General features: G+C 43.6%; 1 protein-coding gene across 1 annotated transcript in view; it reads left to right on the plus strand.

The window, feature by feature from the left end:
- Positions 1-26,771, plus strand: part of tmeff1a (transmembrane protein with EGF-like and two follistatin-like domains 1a) — a 127,646-nt gene that overhangs the window by 88,056 nt on the left and 12,819 nt on the right. Inside the window, exons 5-6 of the mRNA XM_087831440.1 lie at positions 14,278-14,374; positions 15,226-15,374. Of these exons, the coding sequence (XP_087687566.1) occupies positions 14,278-14,374; positions 15,226-15,374 (246 nt within the window). The remainder of the gene's footprint in view (positions 1-14,277; positions 14,375-15,225; positions 15,375-26,771) is intronic.

Raw genomic sequence — 26,771 nt, forward strand, 5'->3', positions numbered from 1 at the left:
GATCCGCTGTCCACCCGCCGTGTGATGACCCTCCTCCGGGATCCCAAGGGAAATACATGGCTCTCAAGGCTCTGCTGGTGCTGCACTATTCCCTCTCCGATGCAGAACAGCCTGGGTGATGGTACCGCTCTCGAGCCCACAGAGAGTACGCTGTCCTTGCTAGGATGATGGCGGATTCCTCTTTACTCACGTCTTCCTCTGACAGGTGCCGGTACGAGCTGGCCTTGCCAACTCCCCGCTGCTGGCCGCGAAGGATTACCGCTCACTCGCAGATTCTCCTGGCAACCCGGCGCTTCGGCATCCAGGCGATAGTTCCCGACTCACCGACAGCATCTACTGCACCCCCACCGATTCTCCCGGGGGCCTTCAACTCATCGATGGTGGCTGGGATTGCAGCATGGTGTCACCGCGGAAAAGGGCAGTGTTTTAAGCACTGCCTTTGCAGTTTTAAGACCCAGGGAAACCAGCCCGCCAGCGCTTTGTAACAGCCGCGACCTCTGGCGATAAGGAAAGGCTGCTCTTCATAGAGGACTCACGCTCGGGGAGACATTTTTTGGTCGACTCAGGCTCCCAGAAGAGCTTCGGAAACTCTTGTGTCATCTTTGCATACCTCCACAATGGTACATTATTTAATCTTTAAAAACATTGGAGATTTCCCGCCTACCACCAGGGAGAGCCCAAGTACCACAAGTGGTACGTGTACCACAGTTTGAGAGTCACTCCTCTAGTTGTGCCATAGAATACCAGAACTGGCAGATCCACCACTGGCGCCCTGTGCTGTGAATGAGTGAGAGCAGATTCACCCTGAGCACATGTGACAGATGTGAAACAGTCTGGAGAACTTTTTAATGAAATCGGATCATAGATCAACCAATAAACCAGCAACTCTGCCTTCACAGCTCTCTTTACCACAGTAGACAATCTGTCCACCAATATCCTGCTCCACTCCTCCCCTTCGTATGAACCCTGAGATACTTGAACTCCTTAACTTGAGGCAGCAGCTCCTCTCCATCCTGAGATGGCAGTCCACCTTTTTCCATGATGGAAAACTGCTCCGGTGTGATGCTTGCTGAATTCAGAAGGACTGAATCTCTACTAAATAAATCAGAGAAACCCTGTAGTAGGAAAAAAAATATGTCCTTAAAGTAGGTCATCAACTGGCAGAGTTTTCTAATGAGCTCTGTTAGGTAGAAATTTTTACCCTACTCATGTGTAATGTCTGTCCTTTAAACTCTGAAAGGTTCCCTTCAGGGCTGATAAGTTCCTTGTGAAGAGTGATTTGAATGATTACGTGGAGCTGTGGTGATTTTCCTTCCTCACAGATCATCCGTGTGAATAATTTGCACTTGATTGGGAGACATGATGATGCCAAGTCCTTCTCCACTGTAATTTGTAATTTTCCTTGGGCTTTGCTGCTTTCATGTTCATTTTTTGAGGGTCAAATTGTTACAGCTCAAGTTTAAAGGCTTGGTTTTCTCTTTGGTAAAGGCTGACTGACAAATGTGTCTGCACAAAGCTTTGAATTCAAACACTTGCGTTCGAATTTAACCATTCAATATATTTTTTACACTCAGCTGTTTAAATATTTTGTTCATTGGCCGTTAAAATGTATTTTCACTGCTGTGCTGCCCTACTGACAATAGTGCAGCACAGAGTGACTCAACGAGGACGAACCCATCTGTAGATGTTAGAACAAGGAGCAATTGTTGCTCTTTTAAACCAGCTTGAAAAGCTTTGTCCTTATAAACGATGGGCAGTTTGTAAAAATTCATCCAGATTGTTTAAGCAGAGACATTATTACTGACCAAGCCAGAGCAGTTTTCTCGTGGTGCGATTATTTGCAAAGTCTCTGCACAAATGTAAAGAAATTCCAGTCCATGTTGGGTGAATGTGGATCATCCAGCCGCCACTGACTGTCAGGAAATGACAGCAAGTTTACCGGCACTGTTTGAGGGCCATTGGAAACGTCATCACCCCGCATCGATGGGCCGTGGAACAAACATTCATCTTAAAGTCGAAGAACTTGAGAAACCACACAGCTGTGATCCTGACAGTGACATGCTCTGTAGGTGACAAACTCTAATTGTAAACAGTGACAGTAGCTGTGAAGTTGTACTTGTGGCAGGAGCGTTAGTACTGCGGTGATATGGGACGGTGTTTGACCAGGGCAGATTTACTGAGTGAGAAAGATTCAAATTACCAAAGTGGATACAGGATTACACACATTTACATTAGTGCAGAGTAAGCTCCTCTTTAGAAACTCAATCAACTAAAATCTCTGAGATTGTAAAAACGTGTAGAGCTCTGCTTTAGATTGGTGTCAGGGACTAATCAAACACAACTCCAAGATTACTGCTGATGACATCAGAGGACACGGCCTTCAGACGACTCCCAAATCAAGAGGGTCATGATTTGGGGTACAGCAGTGGCACCACACAGTTTTAAATGGAGCGATGACCGTGGTGAGACAAAATGAAAGCTGCTGATGAAAGATCACACTCGCCAAGAGACTCACTAGAACGGTGTCCAACTGCAGCCTGAGGGCCGGTGTCCTGCAGGTTTTAGATTTCACTCTGGGTCAACACACCTGAATCAAGTGATTAGTTCATTAGCAGGCCTCTGGAGAACTTCAAGACATGTTGAGGAGGTCATTTAACCATTTAGATCAGCTGTGTTGAATGAAGGACACATCTAAAACCTGCAGGACTCCGGCCCTCGAGGCCTGGAGTTGGACACTCCTGCACTAGAAGATCCAAAACGTCCATAAAATTGGGCTCCAGCATTCTTCATTCTGGGAATGACTGTCCAGATAACTTAGAAACCTTAAACTGTCCACTAACCAGTCTTAACGCGAAGCTTCTGCATCTGCAAAGCCAGATTTAACCCTGTGTCAGGCCGTGGGTTCGTTCATATATGAGCATTCCTGAGCAAGCTCGAAGTTTTCCAAATGCGTTGCCTTAGATGCATTCTCGGCGTTTCCCTTTGCGACCGTCATTCGAATGAGACCATCCGCACCAGCTGCGGCAGCCAACCGACAATCGGCGACCTAATCCAGCGCCGCTGACTCCGTTGGTTTGGCCACATTTGTCAAATGGACCCGAGCCGCTACCCCCATGGCCTACTCTGGTTGACCCGCCCCACCGATTGGAGGGTGCATCGAAATGCACCAAAGAAGACATGGATGAAACAAATCCAGGATGATTTGAAGGCCCTTCGACTTGACCTCGAGCAGGCAAGAACCATCGCCTTAGATCGAAAAGCGTGGAAGATAATCGTTGGTCAAGCAAGAGAACCTGCGGCACCTACAGCAGCGTACTGGTTGCGCGGCAGACCACCGCCGCTGGTCGCCCGCTAAGGACAAGAAGAAGATATATGAGCATTCACGATGAGATTTATTTTCCCCTCCATTCTTAGCAGTTTGAAATTTTATTTCAGTATTTTCCAGGTAATCTGCAAAGGAAAGGAAAAATCAATCATTTCAGTGCATGACCTTTTTTCAGCAGTAAATTGCAGCTGTAATAGCAGCTAAATAGCAGCTGTGATTTAGCTCTAAATTGCAGCTAAATGGGATTTCAAAGAAGTTTCTGCTTCTTGGTAGTCATTAAATATACATTTATTATATATGAGCTTTTGAGAAAATAGCTTTAACATTTACTGGTAGATAAGGAAAGAAATATAAGGTTCATGCATTACTGAGGAAGACACAAACATAAACCATAAACAGCTGAGAATCACCCAATAAAGTCGCATTATTTACAGGTCAGTGAGACAAATCTTTAACTAAAACAAAGCCAACTCGATCTATAGTGACTGGAAGGAAATCCATACTAACTTTATGTTTATTTAAGCTTTTAAACAGCTTTAATGCAACAAGCAAGAATATACCTGTATCCTGTAATCTACATCTAATTAGCAGCCTTAAAAAAACCTTTTAATGAAAGTTTTTAGTTAACAAGCTGGAAAATACAGAACCTGTGCGTCACCTCAGCTCACAAATACACGGCTGAATGTTTTAGAAAAGGCTCCGTAACAGCAGGTCACTGCGGTTTTTCACGCCATTTCACAGGAGGAGCGAGTGCATCTGCTCGGGACTGATAAAACGAAGCCTGACATTCACAAACAACAACAAACAAATCAGCTGTACAAGGCGTGAATAATTCATCCAATAAATAACGTCTGCGTTAGAACAGAAATACCTCCGCCACTCGAGTCACGCACACGGTTTCATTTCAACAAACCCATTAACTTCTCAGAGGCGTTTTTGGCACTGAGCGTCAGCGCTGATCGCACAGTAGCTGGAATATAATTTATAGTTTTTAATTCTGTGTCACATTAATCATTTAAAGCAGCTCTTATTGTTTCCTTCCTTTGTCTTTGACTGTCACATCTGATCTGCAGTCATGCTAAACGTATTAGTTTCATGATAACAGACTCTGGATTAAACACATGATGCTGTGGATGATTCACGGGTGGCGACCTGCTGCTTTTGGCCTCCACCCTGAGCTGTCAGTTTGATACTTTAACCTTTTCTGTCGACGTCTAATTAGCCCTCTCCTGCCTCTGTAGTGTGTGTGTGGGTGTTGAACCTCGATGCCTCCTGGTCTGAAACTGAACAGATGTCAGCGATGTGATGATGAGGAGGAGGATGAAGACCTGATCTCTGTCCACTTCTGGACACAAAACCGTTTTAAGATTTGGATGATCAGAAAATCAGATTCAGTGGATCTTTTACTGTTGCATATTTTTCGTGTGTTAAATTATTTTTATTATTGCTAAAGTGTGAATCGATTGTAGCGCAGCTTAAAGAAATGGCGCCTTCCTCGACTCTCGGTTGCCTTGGAAAGCTTGAGGACTGATTTCTAAATGAAAGACTCCACAAAGCTGGATTTTCCACAGAAATCCAAACAGATGGGATGTTTAAAGCTGCTCCCATGTGTTTTACCTCAAAACCTCTCGTCAACAGCGAGCAGCATCCACGGATCACACATAACTTCTCATGAGGGCAAAAATAACCAGCTGATAGCATCCTGATGATGTTAGCAACAAAGTTATGGTTAGCCATGTTGGGTAGCTAGCTTTTTCTTTCTGTGTTACGGGTGTGTTTGGCTACTGGTAGCTAACATTAGCCAGAGGATAGGATGAAGCACATGGACTGATTCCTAAATGAAAGACTCCACAAAGATGGATTTCCACAGAAATCCAAACAGATGGGATGTTTAAAGCTGCTCCCGTGTGTTTTACCTCAAAATTTCTCATCTATTTCTCAATTTCGCATCCACGGATCACACATAACTTCTCACGAGGGCAAAAATAACCAGCTGATAGCATCCTGATGATGTTAGCAACAAAGTTATGGTTAGCTATGTTGGGTAGCTAGCTTTTTATTTCTGTGTTACGGGTGTGTTTGGCTACTGTTAGCTAACATTAGCTACTGTTAGATAACATTAGCTACTGTTAGCTAACATTAGCTACTGTTAGCTAACATTAGCTAATGTTCGCTAACGTTAGCTAATGTTAGCTAAAGTTAGCTAATGTTAGCTAATGTTAGCTAACATTAGCCAGAGGATAGGATGAAGCACGTGGACTGATTTCTACATGAGGATGGATCCAAAAGATGTGAGATTTAGCTGTGACGTAATGTCAACCGTGGCTAACCTCGCTAACATCTATGAAATCCTCTATGAAAGGAGACATGACACTTAGAGTATCCTGAACTTTATAATATCCGAATGACAAAATTCTAAAAAACCGAGACGTCCACTATGTCATAATTATGAGCTGTAACCATCCAAACTAGACTTATTTACAGTCACAACAGTGAAACGGCTGTAGATGCTCCTGTAGAAAACACAAGTCTCGAAGATATCAACGTTTTGTTTGTGATGTCGGGGAAAAGAACTACGCTACCCACAATTCTAAGTTGAAACACTGACTTGTCTGATTAATGGAGGTGGCTGTTACCATGGCGACGTTTAAACCCACCCAGGTCGGGTTGAGTGGCAAGCATGAAATTTGAGAAACAATTAGAGCAGTGATTGAGCTCGGGAACAAAACACGGTTTACACATCGGAGCATGTGTACTTTACTTCAGTATACACACACACATTCTCGTTTTGATATCTTAGTGAGGACATGTAATTTACATGATGTTTTCCCTAGCCGCTTACCCTAACAATAACCTAATTGTAACCTTGACTAAAACCACATTTTGAGTCTCAAGAATGCCTTCAAACTCGTGAGGACAGACACTTTTGGCTGTGACTGTTGGTCCCCACAAAGATATATAAACAGGTACAGACACACACCAGACTAAAACTATACTAAACACTATGATACTGAATCACTTTGCATAAGAACACTGGAAGTCATTTGCGTTAGAATCTTGCATTTGCAGTGCATTATGGGATGTGTAGTTCACTGTTCAGAGTGGTTCTGTACACAGCCTGGTACCTGCGCCATCTATGAATTTGTCTTTACGTAAATTATGTGCATGCATGCAGACACAAAGTCTCATAGACAGAGAGAGCACCACTTCTACGCCCGTTCAACGATGAAACTTGAAAGTCCAGATGTGACACTGTGTGGATATGAGGAGGCTTTTGGTGCAGTCGCTGTGTTTCTGGCTGTGGGTGGAGACGGCGTGGAGCAGCAGCGTCCTGCTGTCAGCAGAGCTGAACAGAAACAAAGGAGCCTCTCTGCTGCAGATCCTCGTCAATCGATCGGCAGCCTCCGAGCCCCAGCTGAGCTCTCCGTGTTCAATACATCCACACACAGCAGGCCAATCTGTCAGCCAGCAGGCCCACACACACACACACACACACTGCAGCGTCTGTCTTCACCAGTCATTTTAATCATGCTTTTGCTGTCGAAATCTTGCAATAAGTGCGAAATAATAAGAGCGCGACCTCTCCATCCTTACTCATAATGCAGCTCTGTGTGTCTTGAGGTGGACATAATAATGTGAACATGCTACAGGCTGTCAGAGAGGCTTCACCTTTTTAATGAGTGGCCAGCTGTTATCTGGCTGCCACACATTAATAATAAAACAGCAGCGTCTGGCTGTGTTAATAAACCACAGAGGATAATACTTTAATACTGTAATTGTTTGTTTTTTAAACAAACAGGAATTTTAATTATACTTTTTTATTTAAAGCTTCTGTAAATGTGTCTGTAACGAGCGATACGAACACTGGAACGCCCCGTTTAGAGAAATCGTGTTTCCAGCGTCGCAGCCAGACTACTGAGTGAGTTCAAGAGAGATTTTAGGACGGACTGGTTCTTATATCGTGCTCTGTACAGCCTACCTTACATCTACATGCTTTCTATCTAACATCACTCTCAGATGGTTCAGTATCTTGCCTAAAGATACTTTGGCATGCAGACTAGAGCAGCCTGGGATTGAACCACCAACCTTTCCTGCGCTGCCTCCTGAGCCACAATCTTTTAATCCCAGCCTCTCTTAAACACACTGCAGCTCGCAGTCTTCGATCGCAGGCTCAGAATTTGTTCATCTCTTTAGAGACTGAAGAACACGGAGGACGAAACCTTTCAGTCTGTGAATATTTCTATTCTTTTGGTTTTGATTTTATAGTTTTTACAGTTTTTATGTACGTTGTTATGCATGTCTGTGAAAAACACTTCATACACAAACTAGACTTGCTTAGTAAAACTCAGATATTGCCACAGTCCTCCTTCATAATAATGCCAAGATGGTGGACTTGTCAGCTGACCAGCTCCTGTTAACCCTTTAAAGCCGGTCAGAGCAGCACGCTCCATTTTGCGTAACTATTTTTAAATCCCGGTAGCTCTGCAACCACGTGAGCTAGCGCAATCATTTTTTTTGCATATGAAACCGGAGGAGTTGTACTTACATCTTATGCCATCAGCTTGTCCTCGGTCACAGTTTCCTTCCACATATAACTTTGCAAAAACTGCATAAAAAGCACTTGCAGCAACAAAAACATAATATTCCAGAAACACACTTTGCTGATCCGATCAGCTGTTCATAACACTTCCTACGTTGGAATAGACGTCAGCGTGAACTATCGCATGTCCGCCATGACCTGCCCGAAACCGGAAGTGACGTCATTTTCACGGAAATGTAGTTTTTTACCATCAGGGCCTCATGAGCCTATACTGGTGTTTTTAAAAGTTATCTTTGACTTTATGACTTTCTGTGTGGTTTCTGGGATGCTTAGGACTCATATTGCACTGCTGGAAATAGTTTATTTTGATGCATATGCTGCTTTTTTGCAAATTTGCACTATAATATTTATTTTCGTTTTTCCTGCAGTGTATAAAAATTGGTGTATTTCAAAAATAAAACTATGAAGACACTCAAAATAAATTTCCTGTGGTAGGAAACTATTTTGTGCAACTTTTTTGTATTTACAGTTTTGAGGGATAAGCCTCTTAAATTTCTCTAACTAGAAATATATGTTAAAAAAACAAAAACGATTTTCAATTTTTTTGTAGTTTATTGCACTTTTTTGCAATTTATGTAATTACTATGCACTTAATGCATATATATTATTAAAATCTGGGCTATAATGGTTGTATTGATGTATAGCAACTTGAAATGCTCCCAAAAATGGCTCCACAGCATGTAAACATATAATATAAGCTCTGGCGGACTTGGTTCTATGGTAGGACACATGCTCGCTTCCTTGAAAGTGAACCGTGGAGCTGTTTTGTGTAACGTTTCACAGACAGACAAAGCAGATGTCTTTGCATCGTTGAACTGAACGATGATGATCTGGACTGATTCACTCACAACCTCTCGTCTGCTTAAATTTAAGGGTTAAGGATAAATTTAGTCTTGTATCATCAGCGAACAGTCATTTAAAGGAAAGCAGTATGAGCGCTGTACCGTATGTGTCTCCACTGCAGTGTTTGCTGTGGTTTCAAAGTCTGTTGAGACAATAAGTGTTGCTGAGTGCTCGAGACACTGCTGTGTTTATGCTCCTGTTACAGTCGTATCTTTGTTCAAAGCTGTGTTTGATTGAGACTGACTAGTTAACGTTTTGCACCAAACTGAAGCAGTTATTTAGCCTGTGGTTGGACCTCCACCCACCATCCGTCAGGTGTGGCTCTGCGGGGCAGCATCCTAAGCAGCCGCGACCACTAAAGCACAGCTTGGCCTTTCACATCATTCAGGAACCATCAGAGTAGAAAATTGCTCAGAGGCTTTGTATGCATACGGAGATCTTCCCGCATCCTAAAAAGGCGACTTCATCATTCACCTTTCAGCCAAACCTAAAAGTCTGCGATAAGTCGAAGTCACTTTTTCAGCATCTTTTTAAACAAGTAATAAAACGTCGAGCTACATTTGGACCAAATCAAATTAACAAAATCAATGATTCCCAAAGTGTGGCCCGCAGCCCCGCAGTGGGCCATGAAGGTAGGGCTCCTCGATTATGGCAAAAATGATAATCACGATTATTTTCACTGAAATTGAGATCTCGATTATTTATTTAACAATAACAAAGTGTTGAATAATGACTTTAAAGATAATATAAAATAGTGTGCAAATACTGATAACAGTGCAAATGTTTGCAATATAAGAAATAAATGAAAAATGTAAACATCTATGTTTAGTGAACTTTGCAGTGTTGCTCTGTGGTGCAGCTACGACACTGTAGCAAAGTTTACACACTGTGTCTACTTGATCCACGTCTGACTGAACCCATAATGTTTCCACACTGAAGTTTTTTTTACCTCTTTTCAACCAACAGCAGTCACTCTCCTCTCCAAATAACTTCTGCTTAGCTTTCCGAGCTTCCCTCGGGTCCTCTTAATCAGCGGTCCCCAACCCCTGGGCCTCGGACCGGTACCGGTCCGTGAGTCGTTTGGTACCGGGCCGCGAGAGTTGAGGCTCAGGTGTGAAATGTATAGTTTTCAGGGTTTTTATCAGTTTTCAGCGTTATTTTGTTATCGTTTTCATCGTTTACTCGGTTTTCTTTGGTCTTTTCACGTGTGTTATGAATAAATCTTTTTTTTTTCTAGTTTTATTTTGTTGTATTTATCCGCGACACCTTAAAGGCCGGTCCGTGAAAATATTGTCGGGCATAAACCGTCCGTGGCGCAAAAAAGGTTGGAGACCGCTGCTCTTAATTGTTGTGAGTGCGAGGTGCGCTCGATTTGCCACACGGAGCAGCGCGAGAGTAAAGCACGAGGGAGGGGCTAATAATCGGCTCAGTCATTTTTAATGATCGTTGAAAGCCCAGATCGTAATCGAGATTAAAATTCGATTAATTGAGCAGCCCTACATGAAGGTACTGCAAATGCTGCATGAAGTCATTACAATAAACACTGACAACAATAGAAAAATCTAGTAATTCTCATAAGATTTTAAAATTAGAAGTAGAAAGGAACATATGATCTTTCAAACTTGGATACGAGGGAATCAGTGTGGATGAATCTGACGCAGGTGCAGATTTAGATTAAACAGATTATCATCTGATGTCATCCTACATGAAAACCCTTCAAAATAAAATCCTCTGGGATCAGTTTCGAAAGCAACTTCTAGTGCTGAAGGACTTTTTTACTTACAATTTAAAGCTTCCTTAATCTTTACATAATTCTTCCTTCCTTCCTGATTTTTTATTTTAAATCCTGATTTAGGATCATGGTGAATTTAAATCTCCTGCTTGTGTAATAATCAGAGCAGACTGAAGGTTTAAAGATGAGTTGGTGATTTTGTCAACACTGAGATTTTGGAGTAAAGGCTCTCTTGCTTTTATGTGTACTCGTGTTTTATTTCCAGTGTTTTTGAGGGTGCTGCTTGTTTGCAGTGGAGCTGCAGCTCTGATCTCACCTTTCTTTGGATTTTAAGGTTGAATAGATGTTTTAATGGCTCCGGGCGCAGCTTTGAGGATGCTCATTACACTTCCTGCGGATTAATCTCCGTCCCCTTGATGGCTCTGAGCTTTTCCTCTATTACATGACAAAATTACACTTGATGAATCATGAAAACTGCTCCCTTGATGAAAGGCGGGTTGGGATAATCCCCGCGGCTCTTTGATATTTGATGCTGTGGGTTGTTACCGCCTCATCTGCTCTGAACTCGCTCCCTGCTGGAAAATAGACGCCGTCATGCGAGATGGTATTAAACGCATCCCCCTGTAATGGTAATAATAATAATATCATAAGATGATAACGCGTTGTCTCTGTTTCCATTTGGCCAATAAGCTTCGGGAGCCTCTTCACACGTTCAGCTGTGTCTGATAGAAAAGCGCGTGAGCCGTGTCGCGTGTTGATGGTGGCAAACGGCGCCTGCGGCGTTAAGGGCACGGCGGCGATCACCGGAACAGAAGCTGATGTGAGCTGGAGGTTGTTTTTGAAATGAAATCAGGTTTCTGTTCTGGAAAGATGTGCACAAATAATAATAATAAAAGCTAAGTATGAGGGGAAAGCGATGAATAAAGAGTTTCACAGCCAGCAGAGCAAAACAGACGGCGCGCTGAAATTAAAACGGGTTTTTTGGAGAAACAACAAGCAGAGTGTCACAGGTGACTAACGGTACACTTCACAGTACAAGCTCTCATCTCTGCTCCTCAGTAACAGTCTACGACAGCAACACCATGGTTCCTCCTTCACAACCTGACTTTACTTTTAAGTGAAGCTGAATTTATTCAGACGTTATAGCTGTGTTTAAACAGTCACAGGTTCATGTGTCGGAAGAGCAAACAGGTCAAGGTCTGGTTCACCAGCACTCAGTGTGGCACAGAGGGCCTGTTCTGCTTCCCCTGCAGCATGAAACAAGCTGTCTTTAAGGCACCAGATAAACAGAAGGTGGGTGGGACTTCCTGTGCCTGATATGACCATATTAGGGAAATCTCCCCTCTTTGATCTCATACAGAGTTGAGAGTAGAAACAAACCCTTCATGTATCGTAGTTCAGGCCTTGAACCTTTGGATCAGAGTGACCTGAGCTTTTGTTTTACTGAAAACTTTCACCACCAGGTGCTGGATCAAGGACGCATCTAAAACCAGCAGGACTCCGGCCCTCGAGGCCTGGAGTTGGACACTGCTGGCCTAAGGTTTGGTCCCACATAAAAACACTGGTCAGCAACCATCTGGTAATCACTAGTTGCGAGGGAAAATTGTGTCTTCCCCCACTAGTTGATGATTGGTTTCTATTGAGAGTGCGATTGCTTTTTTGCTGGCAGATTTCCTTTCTGAGCTGCAGCGACACTCGAGAAAATGTGACAAACCAGAAATGGGGAGTGCTCACCTTCAAAGTAAAAGCCGCATTTCTTGAAATGTGCTTTCAGTGGTAGCACACACTTCCGTCAAAGGAGAAGTTGCAATCACAACAGGTACCACCTTTATTTATTTGTTTACCATACCACCTTTATTTATAAAGCACTTTAACATAAAACCAGAGTTCACAAAGTGCTGTACATGCTAATAGCATAAGTAAATAAAATTAAAATGAGATAAGATAAGATAAAATAAAAAACTAAAATAAATTGAAACATGTTAAAACAAATTGAGTCAACCCCTCTAATCAATGCCAAAGGCTTCAGCGAATAAATATGTTTTAAGAAGACTTTTAAATTCAGAAAGAGAAGAGGCCTGCCTAACATGCAAGGGTAGATCATTCCACAACTTTGGAGCAACTACAGCAAAAGCACGATCACCTTTAAATTTATACTTAGTTTTCGGTACCTTAAGGAGCTGCTGATTGGCGGACCTAAGGGAACGGGCAGGTGTATATGGTTGTAGTAGCTCCGAGAGGTTGGGGGGGCAGGCCATTAAGAGATTTAAAAGCAAATAAGAGAATTTTAAAAACAATCCTAAAATGTACAGGTAGCAAGTGGAGTGAAATTAAAATTGGGGTAATGTGCTCAGACTTTTTTGTTCCAGTTAAAAGACGTGCTGCAGCATTTTGCACAACCTGCAGGCGCCTAATGGACGCATCACTAACCCCGGCATAGCAGTGGAAAGAAATCCCATGTTTCCTGAAAATAGACCCAAGGGGTAGGAGATATAGAGAGAAAAGAAGCGGGCCTAAAACTGAACCCTGTGGGACTCCACATTGAAGAGAAGCAGCAGAGGATACAAACTCCCCGAGTTTCACAGAGAAAGTTCGCTCTGCCAAACAGGATCTGAACCACTGCAGTGAGGTACTCCTAATACCCACCAACTGCTAATACCCACCAATCACAACAGGTGCAACAGTTAGCTTCCCATTACTGGTTGGGAAACATGTCCCGATTGCCAGTCTTGGCAGCCGGGGGTCAGTCCGCCAGGGCCTCCGCTCCTGGCCGCCACCCGGCACACAATGCACCCGACCCCTATGGCGCCTCCTGCGGGTGGTGGGCCTGCGGGAGGATGGGCCCATGTCTCCTCTTCGGGCTGTGCCCGGCCGAGCCCCATGGACTAAGGCCCGGCCACCAGACGCTCGCCCTCGGGCACCCTCCCCGGGCCTGGCTCCAGGGCGGGGCCCCGGTAACCCTATCCCGGGCAGGGTAAAATGTTCCTTCGATGTTCTCTTCATAAGGGTCTTCTGAATTGCTCTTTGTCTGGTCCCTCACCCAGGACCAATTTGCCATGGGAGACCCTACCAGGGGGCAAAAGCCCCCAGACAACATAGCCCCTGGGACACACAAACCCCTCCACCACGATAAGGTAGCGATTCACGGAGGAAGGTGAGAAGTTCGGCCATCCGGGAGGGGCTCAGAGTAGAGCCGCTGCTGCTCCACATCGAAAGCAGCCAGCTGAGGTGGTTCGGGCATCTGACAAGGATGCCCCCTGGGCGCCTCCTGGGCGAGGTGTTCCAGGCATGTCCCACCGGGAGGAGGCCCCGGGGCAGACCCAGGACACGCTGGAGAGATTATATCTCTCGGCTGGCCTGGGAACGCCTTGGTGTTCCCCCGGATAAGTTGGAGGAGGTGGCTGGGGAGAGGGAGGTCTGGGCCTCTTTGCTTAGGCTGCTGCCCCCGCGACCCGGCCTCGGATAAAGCGGATGAAGATGGATGGATGGGAAACAACATTTTCCCGTAGCAAGTGTTTATTGAAAGGGGGTCCTGTCTCAAAATGACCATAAGCTCCATATAGCATAACTACATGATACCAGTGTGTGATCGCATTTTGTAGAAAATTGAGCGAATGCTTCCGTGAATAATACTGGGACATCTTGGTATATCTCACTGCTCACTGCACCGTCTTTTGGTCCAAAGCGATTTACAAAGAGTGAAAAGAAACAGATTAATAATCATTATTGTTTAAAGGCACAGTCATACTTGAAGTTTTTCTTCTTTGTGTCTTTCAGACGACGAGGGCTCGGGCTCAGACGTCGGGAAGAAGTTCACCAAGTGCAGCACATGCAAATACGGAGCGGAGTGTGACGAAGACTCGGAGGACGTCTGGTGAGTGTTCGACTCGTAACATTCATACGAAGCGAGGTTTGTGTAAATACAAACTGACACCAACAACACCAAAGCTTCACTTTTTGTCTCCTGTTGAGAAACCTTCTGTTTGTGTGCGGCAGCCAATCATAGAGAGTTAGCTTACAGCTTGTTTCAGACAGGATAAACTGAGGACCATGAGATAAAGAAGGATTATTTGGGGCTGTCAATCATGCAAAGCTGCTCTAGGAATAAAATATATGACACTGGAAAAATCCACTTAAATAAAGTGCAGATGAAACTGAAGTGAGTGTTACAGACTTACACAGAGAGAGATTTACAAATGAGATCCATCTCCAAGGCTGTTTGACTTTTGTAGTTGAGGTAAATAAAGGTCCTGATTTCTATGTGAGATATATTTGCTTCTCTCTGTGAGCTTTCCTCCATATTTTTACCTACAAGTTGTTTTTTTAAGGGAGATATTCTGATCTGATTAAGGACAACAGGCTTTTTATTCTGTATCGATTGCAAGACCCTTCCAGGCATGTTGGGCTACGTAAATGAACTCGACTTGACTTATTAAGCGTAGCAAAACAAGACTATAAATCGACTGAAATAAGAGTCAAAAAGTTCTTTTTTCAGGTCCCAGCATTGAACTCTGGGAGTAAATTTGAAACCATTAATCACGAGTGAAGGAGTTCTTGAAAGGGATTGAAATTAGTTATTTGTATCTGCAGCCGGTCTGTGGAGGACTAATGAGCAGCGTCTTCGTTCCTCTAAACGCACTTCGGTTAATGATTGTGTGGCAGAGACGCGTTCAGACTGAAGACACAACATTTATTCTCCTGACTCGACTCCTCTCCTCCCTTCAGGTGCATATGTAACATCGACTGCAGCGGTCACAATGAAAACCCGGTGTGCGCCACTGACGGAAACTCCTACAACAACCCCTGCCTGGTCCGAGAGGCCTCGTGCATGAAGCAGGAGCAGATCGATGTCAAACACCTGGGCAGGTGCCCCGGTAAGACCTAACGAGATTACGCGATTGCATTACACGAGCTCTGTGGGCAGTTTAAAGCTGCTCGGGTTGACGCGTTGACGCTAATCTCATCTTAAATCACAGAATGAGGCTGTAACTGTAACTCGTTTATAAATGACTGCATGCTGAAGCAGAGGTGGTGATACAGTAACACGATGCAGCTTAGAGTTCAGCTCCTCTAAGGCCTGTTTAAGGCTGCAGAGAACCCCGTCGTCCAACCCAGACTGTCTGCAGTCCTGTGAAGAACTACGCCCGTGATGCAGTGCTTTGTAGATCCTCCTCCAGCTGCAGTAACTTCTGCATGATGTTATCAGTCTTCCACGCTCTTCTTTACGGCGTCACTTCACTGGTTTTTGCAGCATTTGTTTATGCACAGCTCTCCTGAGGTGTCACATTACAATCAGGACTTTGGTGCATTTTCTTGGAGATTTGCAGCTCAGCTTGGGATCATTGGACCGTTGCATGACTTACTTTTAGCCAGCGTTTAGCTGTCAGCCACACGGCCTCCTGACTCTACAATACTTTGATGTACAGAGGGGTTCACTGCTCAAATCATCACCCCTCCCCAACCATGCTGGCAGTCTCAATAGGCATGTCCCAATTCCTAGGCCGCATCCTTCGGAGGCCGCATTTGTCAGCCAATTACGTCACAGCCAGGCGACGAAGGCTGCTCCAAACGTGGCAGACAAACGCCTCCTTCGTTTCCCCAGATTTAAAGGATGGGTCGGGTGTATCCTTCATGACCCAACCTATCCCAGAATTCACAGCCCAGCCAGTTCCAGTTTCCAACAATGGCGGCAGCTAATTCGTTTAAATATTACTCTTATTAATCTTTCTGGGTCACAAAATAAACTTTTAGAATGTAAACTTCAAATATCTGCTTAGTTTATCAGGACATCACATATTTGCAAAAGCGCTCCGACGTTTTCGTCTGTTAGCCACCAGCTCGACAGCGAGCCGGGGATTCAAGCCTCACTAGAGCCGTGAGAACAGCGCACTCCATCGTTTTTAGACCCCTGCAGTCTTTCTCTACTCAGGTTAAGCGTGATATATAAGTCACGTAGATAACTTAAAAATGTTATTGTTTGGCTGTGTTATTGTTTTATTTCCTCAGTCCAAAGAACATCGCTCCAGATGTTTTTGTTCCATGTTTTTTTAGACGCTTCCAAACAACTGATTCTTGTTCAATCTTCTAATTGTCATGAACTTTGCCTTTAACATGCTGAGACCTGTAGAGTGTAAAATGAAGCTCTTTGGGTTTTGTGCGCGTTTGAGAACAGCATGGCGTGATCTTGAACTCCTGAGAAGATTGTTTTGTTAACACGCACCTGAATTCTCCAGACCAGCAAATCTGTCACTTTTATAGAGGCGCTCAAACCTGCTCGTGATCAGTTAATCAGGTGCATTGATTAGGAGCACCTGGCTGCTACTTACCTTCTGGCACATGTGGAGCTGACAGAGGCTGTATCCCAATTCAGGGTCTGCAGCCTTAAAGGCCGATTACGTCACCGCGACGCGACGAAGGCTGTCCCAATCCAAAGGCTGCCTCAAATGCGGCCCTCAAACGCGTCCTTCATTTCCCTGAATTTTAAGGATGTGGCGGTGTAGACTTTGTGGCCCAACATATCCCAGAATGCATAGCGCGGCGGTGGGTGTGGATAATTTTGCCGGAAAAAAAACGGCAGATGAGGGGCGCCCGAAGAGTAAACTTTAAGTAAGTACTGAATATTATGTCACTTATTTATGTGCAAATGTTTAATAACGAAGAACATTAAAACATTCCTGTTGGCCACATGTCGGCAAAGTCATGTGACATTAGTGACGTTTGTACTAACTTGGTTTTAAAGCCTTTACTTTAAAATATACGCCGTTCAATAGCCGAGCTTAATCAGAGAATGATCAAAGCCCATGTAGAAACAAACAAATGAACAAAAGATTTTCTCCTTCATTTCTGTCAAACAAAGCTGTTTGAAACGTTTCCAGCTGTTAGTGTCATGGTTGCTAGGCAACCTGGGCAGCGCGACGGAGGCTAGACCGTCCCATTTCACAAGCCTCGCACTTCCGGCCTTAGCGGTCTTTAAGTACGCGGCCCTTGAGGATCGTTGAGGCTGCAGACCCTGAATTGGGACACAGCCACAGAAAGACGAAATAAAAGCTGCTCTCAGTTTCTGTCGCGCTACATTAGCTCGCCCACCAGCAAACAGAGCAATGAACTGAACCGAGCGGCTTGTTACTGATATCAGATCCACTTATTTGAGCCAGGATTACACCAGTGTCCATACTGAGAATCGGGCCTCAGTTTATTGTCAGTGTTTCGTTGCTACACTGACAATAAAGATTCTGGTATTAGAGCGATATTCTCAGTGTGCCACACTTTGGCTGTGTTCCTGTTTTGCATGCAAATTTGAATCCAGTGAGGTTAATGACCCATCGTACTTTGGTCTATCCACTGGTGCAGGTGCACGGCTGTTTTGTTCTGACTAAAAGCAAAATGGTTGCTGACTCCTAAGATCAGGACGAAATATTGAGTTTCTTGAGTTTTTTCAGTTGCACAAACAATCCTGAATATTTGGTGTGATTATCTGCATCAGGAGAGAGTTATTTAAAAGTGTGTGTGTTTCCATGATAAGAATGCGTCATTGCCTCCGTGCGTCTTCGTGTTTTGATGGCGCCCTGTGACACCGAGCGATGAGACACCAAGCTGTGATTCTGGTTGTGTTTGCACGTGAAAATGTAAAACATCTCCGAGCGTCTGTTTTCTTAAGCTTTTGATTTACCTCCATCATGGTGGCGTACGCCTCCACCCACAGTCTGTTCAGCTCTCTGAGCTCTCTGTCATCACGCTGTTTCCTGACGTGCATGAGCGACTGGATTCAAAGCTCCACGCGCAGCTTTGTGGCGGCCGGCAGGAAGCGCTGTGTGAATAAGTGACGCCAACACCCTTTTCAGCCAACGAGGAGAGCGGATCTCTGGAGACGATCGTGACAGGAAACGGAGGGTTTCGATAAACAGACGTCCCTCCTGTGTGACAGAAATGAGGCATTCAGTGTCACACGAAGCAGTAATTATGGCTCAGTTTCCTTTTTTTTCCTAATAACCTGACCTGCAGCAAACAGCGCGGGTTTGTGCTCCACGTGTCCACAGAGCTGATCAATGTTGAGAAAACAAACACCGACTGACCTTTTAAAGACACTCAAGTTGAATGTGAAGGCGTTTCAATGATACCCAGAGGCTTGTTTAAGCATCCAATAAGAAACAGGAGGAAGTTAAATCCATTTTTCATAATAAACCTGAGGAGGCTTAAAGAGTCAGAGAAACAGATTTGCAGGTTACCGAGTCTGAAGTCACAAATTCACAGGAAACGAATCGTTCACTTTGCAAAGTTGGACTAACCTCATCAGGCACCATCACCGACTTCACAGACAGATTGATTCCTCATGTTTCGGTTTCTTCATTGATATATATTTATGACTTTGAGACATTTTAATGCTGTTGATTTTTCCTGTTACTCAGAACCATGTGATGAAGCTAAAGTTAGCTTGTTGACGCCATTTTTCATTTCTGAACTCAAATTCAAATTAAATTCAAATTTTATTTGTCACACACACACAACCATACACAGTATGACATGGGGGTGAAATGCTTGTAGCTGTACAATGCCCGACCATTAAATGACAGAAAAAAAGTTTTTCAGTATTTACAATTTACAGGTTACTACAAAATTTACAAATTAACAGTAAGAAATGTGCAAATAGCAGAAAGAGATTATCAAGATTATAAATTATAGGAATTATAGGATTGTAGGAAATGTGTGGTGGTGTGATGTGTGTGAGAGTCCAGTCCTACACTGGTTCAGGGCCCGAATAGCCTGGGGGAAGAAGCTCCTCCTCATTCTCTCTGTTTTGGCCTTAAGGGAGCAGAAGCGCTTCCCAGACCTCAACAGTGAGAAGAGTCCATTGTTGGGATGGGAGAGGTCCATCATAATCTTCCTAGCTTTGGACTTGCACCGCTTGGTGTAGATGGACAGCAGGTCAGGTCTGATTGAATGATGCGTTCGGCTGAGCGCACCGCTCTTTGCAGATCTCGTCTGTCCTGCTTGGTGCTGTTCCCAAACCAGGTGCAGATGTTTGCCGTCAGGACGCTCTCGATGGTGCAGCAGTAGAAGTTCTTGAGCACCTTCAGTGGCAGATGGAAGTCTCTGAGTCTTCTTAGGAAGAAGAGACGCTGACGGGCTTTCTTAACCAGGGTGTTGATGTGACAGGACCGTGACAGGTCCTGAGTGATGTGGACACCCAGGTATCGGAAACTGTCCACTCTCTCCACTGGCGCCACTGATGATGAGGGGCTTGTAATTCCTCGCCTGCTTTGTAGTGAAGTCCACGATCAGCTCCTTAGTCTTGCTGATGTTTAGGAGGAGAGTCTGAATTCTCTCAGCTGAGTTCTGAGATCAGCTGATCTGCTCACAATAATTAAGTCTGACAGTATAAACGCGCATTAAATGCAGCTGTCAGAAGGATAACTGTCACAGGTTACTATGAAGAAAAGCTAAAACCTGATAAACTGGTCTTATTCATGGTGCACACATGAGACAATCACATCATTTTTAAAATAACTTCTAGCCTCTCGTCCTCGTGACGAGTGGACCAAACATTTGTGGCTTTGGTACAAAAGACGTCGTGAGATGAAGTCTCGATGAGGAGCCTGTAGTAAACCCTCGCTGCTCGTCCCCCGTGGCTCAGCGAAGCTTCTGCTGATGATCTGTGAATAGCCTGAGCCGCTCCGACGACCTTTGACCTCGACCGCAGCGAGTCGAGAGCAGCTCTCGGCCTCGTCGCTCTGCGTTCAGACAGAAATCCGCCCACCGACGCCTCCGCAGCAGTTTGATCCGATCCAGATTGGAAAATCTCACCGAATCTCAGAAAACGGTCGCCATCAGCTGTGTGGATTATGAAATAAGCTCGTTCTTCAACAATAAGCCGCCCTGAAAGGAAAAACACTCTAAATGGATGAAACGAAGAAGTTTAGTACTCATTTCACTTCTTTGTATTTGACTCTTCTTTATTTTCCTCACTGAACTTTTCTTTTCTTCCCAGATTCGTTTTTTTCGTCCTTCCATTAATCACTTTCATCTTCTTTTGTCTTCGGCCCTTTCTCTCCTCCTGATGTCTTTGATCTTTCTTTCAGAAATGTAAGCTTTCCTCTTTTTATTTCTCTTCCTCAGTTTTAACTCCTTTCTTTCTTTACTTTTTCCTTCTTATATGAGTCCGCTTCTCTTTCTGTTTAGTCCTCATCGCTTTACTTGACTGAAACCTTCTTGTTCTTCATTCCTTTTTTTTTCCAGCTCACTTTCAAAAAGTTGTTTAAGTTGAAAACCGTCACTGCTGCTGTTTAAATCTTCCAGCTTGAGCGTTGTTCCTCCGGCTGCAGACGTGGGTCATTACTTCACATTGACTTGCTGATGTAGTAAAATGCAGGACTGATGGCGTTCAGGGCTCGCTGAGTACTGCTGACTGCACGACTGTGACCGTTTCATAAATCAGCCTCGTTATTGAAACCGTGTCAGACAAATTAATGCATCTAATCACCGGTGTTTTCAATTAGGAAACAAATCAAGCGAGCAGGAGCCGCAGTTTTAATCCGCGAGAAATTAATCCACACCTTGTTAACATCCTGAAATAATCTGACACGCAGGGCCTGCTTGGCACCAACAGCAGGTTTAAATAACATCAGTCAGAAACACAGAGTTAGACTTCAAGTTCAGATCAGTTTCCTCCACCTACAGAGTAATATGAGCCATAACCTATGAATTTAAATCCAGCGTTTCTTAGCTGTACAGTATTTTCATTTTATCCATCGCTAATAGAAAAACTCTCAAATTTCAAAAGGCCATAGTTTGTTATAGCCTAGCTTAACCAACAGAATTCATTCTGGCTTGAAGTACTCGGGTAAAACTATCAGGTAAAGCTATGAGACAATCAAAACAACATGCAAGGAGACTTCAAAGCTACCAGAAAACTCGGAAAACTACGAGAAAGAGTTCCCAGCTGCCTGCAGCTTCTTCCAGCTCAAACAGGAAGTCTGCAACAACAACACCAAAATAATAGACTTTATATGAATTGCATAATGAATATGAATATGAATGTTCATGGCAAATATTTGAAAAGTCGTTTAAATGAGAGGGAAATTAATCACATTAGAAAGAAGAGGTACATGGTGCTACAACCAAAACCCTCCTTACAATTGCCTCGGTCACTAGCAGGTTGCTGTGGTCGCCTGTAGCTTGCATGGAAGCCACCAACTCATCTGCAAACACAAACTAGTGAGTGGTAGTGAAACCTGAAAACAAAAATTCTGCCTTAATTAAACAACAACTTGCAAACTTGTACTTGCATCAGACTTTTCAACTACTTAGTGAGTAGTTTGTGTTTGCAGATACGTTGGCAGCCTACCAGAGACCCAAAAAATCCCAGTGCAACACGTCTTTGTGACCAATTTCATAAGCAAGCGTCAGCCATACAGGAAGTGGTCGGGGATACTCACTTTTCTTCCAAACGGTGGTTCCATGTGGCCTCTAGCTAATCTGTAGGCCTGCCTTAATTATCATCAACTCCTGATATGAATTCATTTTGAAAACAGTGAAAACTCGACCGTTTCTTCTTTTCATACTGATGTTTTAATCTTTGACTATTAATTTTTCATTTAATAATAATGGATTGGATTTTATACAGCGCTTTTCAAGGCGCTTTACAATGCCACTATTCATTCACTCTCACATTCACACACTGGTGGAGGCAGCTACGGTTGTAGCCACAGCTGCCCTGGGGCAGACTGACAGAAGCGAGGCTGCCATATCGCGCCATCGGCCCCTCTGACCATCACCAGCAGGCGGTAGGTGAAGTGTCTTGCCCAAGGACACAACGACCAGGACAGAGAGCCCGGGGATCGAACCGGCGACCTTCCGGTTACAGATGCGTTTCCCAACCCCCTACAACCCGCCCATTTGTATTTAACTGATGCCTCATCATACTGCTCTTTTAGAGGACTGTGCACAAGCATGTCTGGGTAAGCTGCATACCCATAGTCCAGACAGACAGTATAAAAGATGGATGTGACTTGTGGGTCTGAAAAGTGAAGCCAACACAGAAGAATGAATTATTTCTGGTAGCTACCAGTGAAACTACCTCCGGTTGCCAAAAGGCTTCACGTCCTGTAGAAGAACCTCTGTAAATACTTTCCTGTTGATGAGTTTGGGTCTGAGTCTCTACTTTCAGGTCAATAAAACCCTGAGTTCTTTTGATAAATTATGGTAATTGTACTTGTCAAAGAAGCTTATTATCCAGATATGCTCACTGGGTAATGACTCACTCATTACATCTGGTTTCAGACACCAGGGTGGTGTCACAGCAGGACTTTACAAACTGGTGGGTGCTGACATGGTATGTCAAACATGCCCTGTGACGTCACCGTTTGGTTAGTAAAGTCTCGTTGATGCTTCAGTCAAAGTGTTTCCACGACTCTCTGCAGATAAAGAGAAAATGCAGCGTGACTCATTGTAACAGGAGATTAACATGAACAGCAGTTCTCTTCAGATCAGATCATCATTATAGGAAATATGAGTCATCAAAATGACCCATCCACTGACCCCAACCTCCTCCCTAACATTACCATATATGGACATTGTTATTGTAATCTTGCTTATTAGTAACCCTAACCTGAAGTTGAAGAGGAGTCGCCGCCTACTGAGCATGAGGAGGTTCATGTCCACATGCACAGTCATGGATTCTTGGTTTTCCTTTCTTCTTGAATAAAATGGAGGAAAACATAAATGAAATAGTATCACTGTTGGTGAAAGTGCGACTACTTTGAACCTTTTTAAGCTACTGGTCATTTTGTGACTGCAAAACTGTGACTTGGACTTGAAGCTTAAAGTTGATGAGCTTCTAAATGACATTTGTAACTAAAGGTTTTCTTCTTTAAAGTGTTGTAGGTTTCTTGTCTCAGAAGCTTCAAAAGAGAGTAAATTAGAGCCAAAAAACATGAAAAAGGGATTCCAAAAGTTCATCAGCTTCCTCCAGCTTTGCCCCGCCTGTTAGTTCTTTTTCGAGTGATTTCTCGCAGTTTTATAAATTTACTCCCATGTTTGATTCTCAAATACGCAGAGCATCTTTTCATGGCGGAGATGAAAACACCGTTGCCATGAGTCACAGCTCCTCTGAACCATCACTGAAGGTTTCTTCCTCTCAGAGGAGCCGAGGGTGAGGTGCAAGCGTTAGATGCAAACCTCATTTGCAGTCACAGTTTGCTGCGTGATGTTTTTCAGAGTCTGTGCCAACACCCAGAGCTCCTCCAGCCTCGGTACAGCTCTGAGCCTCAGGTCTGATTTATGTTGATGGACTCACCTTGAATCACAATGTGTCGCCCTGCTGGAGATGCACTCTCTGCAGGTGCCAGCAGGAGACCCTAACCCGGGAAGAGTTATGGATTTCTTGTCAGTGGTTATTGCTTTTAGGTGGCCAGTGATCTGATTGGCTCAGTGAGGTGGCAGGTGAGGGTGAGTGGGTGGTGAGGGGTGGTATTGCACCCTGAGGTGAAGAGCACCTGCCACCTTCTCTGATCTGTTATTTCCTCAGGGCAGCAGGCCAGTGACTTAGTGCACCACAGCCAAGAAACCAAATTCAAAGGATTTGAACACATTGATCCTGTTATTCCACAGCAGCGGAGCCAAATATTGGCCGAATGTGGACCTGTGGTTCACGTAAGCTTGTTAACTTACAAAAGCTGTAATTCTCTACAGCTCCAGCTTTTTACTAACACCATTCATGATTTGTTCAAATCGAGTTTTTCATAGTGAGAGATCCAAACCACACATTAACATATTAATAACTAACCTGACGATATGTGTAGTGGCGGCACTCCGTCTCTATTTCACTCTTCTGTACCACCTTTAGGAGTCAGTCCGGCAACATGCATTTGAAACGCGAGCAAGTCCAGGTACTTTTCTTGCAAAAAAGATGTTTATTGAAACTTAATTTACATGGAAAGACTCGGTCAAAAAACTGTGTTGCTTCCAGCTTATCCGACGCCCCAACTACGTAATTACAGTGTGCCGGAAGCCCAAAATACTAAAAAGCGCATTAGAATGTCGCACTTCTATATTCTATACCTTTAACACAACAGTTTTTAGAAATTAACTTGAAATTATATTCTTAACATCAAACATGTATATTTCTCCTCTAATCATTTTACCAGCACCAATAAAATTAACCTTTAATTGGCTCTTACATCATGGATGGACCCTTTCAGCCATTCGATGATATTTACACTCAATTACACAAGAAAGCTCACAGAGTCGAGACCAGGAGATTCTACAAGCTAGCTTTCAAGCTTGCAGCATGAAATCACCCTGACATAATAATCTGTGACTCATTTGGACCCAGAAATAACTAAAGATGTGACTGAACAAGTGAAGAAGACAAAAGCTGCTGTTCTTGACTTTACCAGGCAGTCAGATAACACCCAATGGCTCATTTGATACCGCTCTGCACACCTACACACATTATTTAGCCCATTAGCTTCCTAAAGCCACTTTGCAACCCACCACCAACCCAGGTGGTCCTTTTCCAGCTTAGTCAGTGTATTTGTTCTCATTACCTTCAACTGTAAATTAGTCCACCAGAAACATATTTTGTATATTGATGTTTTTATAAATCCCAAATCTTTCAGTTAATTTCTGGAAATTTACATAATGAAATATTAGTTGATATCTAGATATAAATATGTGGATATTTAAAGAAGACCAAACCCACAGTTGTACCAGTTATTGATTTTTATGTGGATAGTAATGAATTTGGGGACGTCACATGCACCACTACTGGTTATATAAGAACTGAAGTGGTTAAACCCTTTATGTGGGAATTGTAAAGTAAATTAAATCCAATAATGGTAACTTGACTATTTATTTTTTTTGGTTATTAGTCAGCCTCAAACTACAACTTGTGTTTGTATTCACAATATACAGTGAAGTGTAAAAGAGTTTAAAGCTTAATTAGCTTTACTAACAAATGACTGATTTGTTCCGACACACCTGAATGAATGACTTGTTAACAGGCCTTTGCCAAACTTGATGGCTGCTGAAGAGGCAATCAGACCATTTGATTCAGCTGTGTTGGAGTAGGGATGCATCTAAAAGCTGCAGGACAGCAGCTCTCGAGGACTGGAGTTGGTCACCCCTGGTCTAGGGAGTCCATATACTTCTGCTTATACCACATAAAATTATTATAACAGTTTGTCATTCATATTTTTCTTGCATCAGCAGACTGTTTTGTGATTTTTATTTTTTGGTTGCAAATACAGAAAAAGGGGAGCAAGAGCAAAGATGGGAAACAATGAGGCTTTGGGGAGATGCTGATGGAGGGAGGGAGGGAGGGGGAGGGTAAGACGGAGACAAAGAGATTTCTGTCAATATTTCCTCAGGAATGATGGAGCATTAAAAATGGATGAGTGTGTGTGTGTGTGTGCGTGCATGTTTGTGTGGAGACCAAGTGCATTTTGGTGCATTATGAGGAGAACTTTGTAGAATGTGGGTTTTTTACATCCTCACTTTGGGTGTGATTTCAAATATCAACAGACAAAATAAGGACCTGACCTTAAAAGTCAGGCTGATAGCTTAATGAACTGTATTGACCTTATAAAACAGAAAATTGTGTCTCCCATCTTAACTGGCTAAATCACCATGGTTACGGTGTAAATGTTTTTATACTTGATTCTAATCAGCTGCTGAGTTTATTCACACTGCTGAACCGTGCATCGAGAACACCTGATCTCATTTTGATCTGCTGACGAACTAAAACATCGTCCGTATTAAACCGTGGAACAGTAACTGTTCATGCTTATTAAATGTATCCAGTTCTCATGCTATTGGCACAGTGTTGCATTTCACTGTTATACTTTTTGTGTCCACTCTATGTTCTTGAGTGGAGGAGGTGACACTCATAGGGATCATTTTGTGTGGAAGAGTCATATCCGGTCGTTAAGTGATGACGTGATGAATCCTACTTCCAGGCCTAAGTAGTCTGCGTTTAATATGGCTTTTGTGTTGTTAACATGTTTAATGTTTTGTATTTTCTTCTATTTAATCTCAAAAAGCTCCTAAAACAGTCAGTGATCACTGTTGACCTCCCTCGGCTTTTATTACCGCTAATCATTTATTTAAGCTCAGTTTTTAAAACCTTAGGATGTAACTACAGCCCAGCCCATGCAGCAGTATATGAATGACTAACCTCGTATTGTGGATGGATTATCTCAGTTGTTCTCCTGGCTGAAGTTTGGTCCTTTTACAGCATCCTGCCATGCGATTACATTTGTTCCTGACCACCGAGA

This window comes from Neolamprologus brichardi, chromosome 18 (assembly GCF_056152115.1).
Source record: "Neolamprologus brichardi isolate AB-2024 chromosome 18, ASM5615211v1, whole genome shotgun sequence".
Taxonomy (NCBI): Eukaryota; Metazoa; Chordata; class Actinopteri; order Cichliformes; family Cichlidae; genus Neolamprologus; species Neolamprologus brichardi.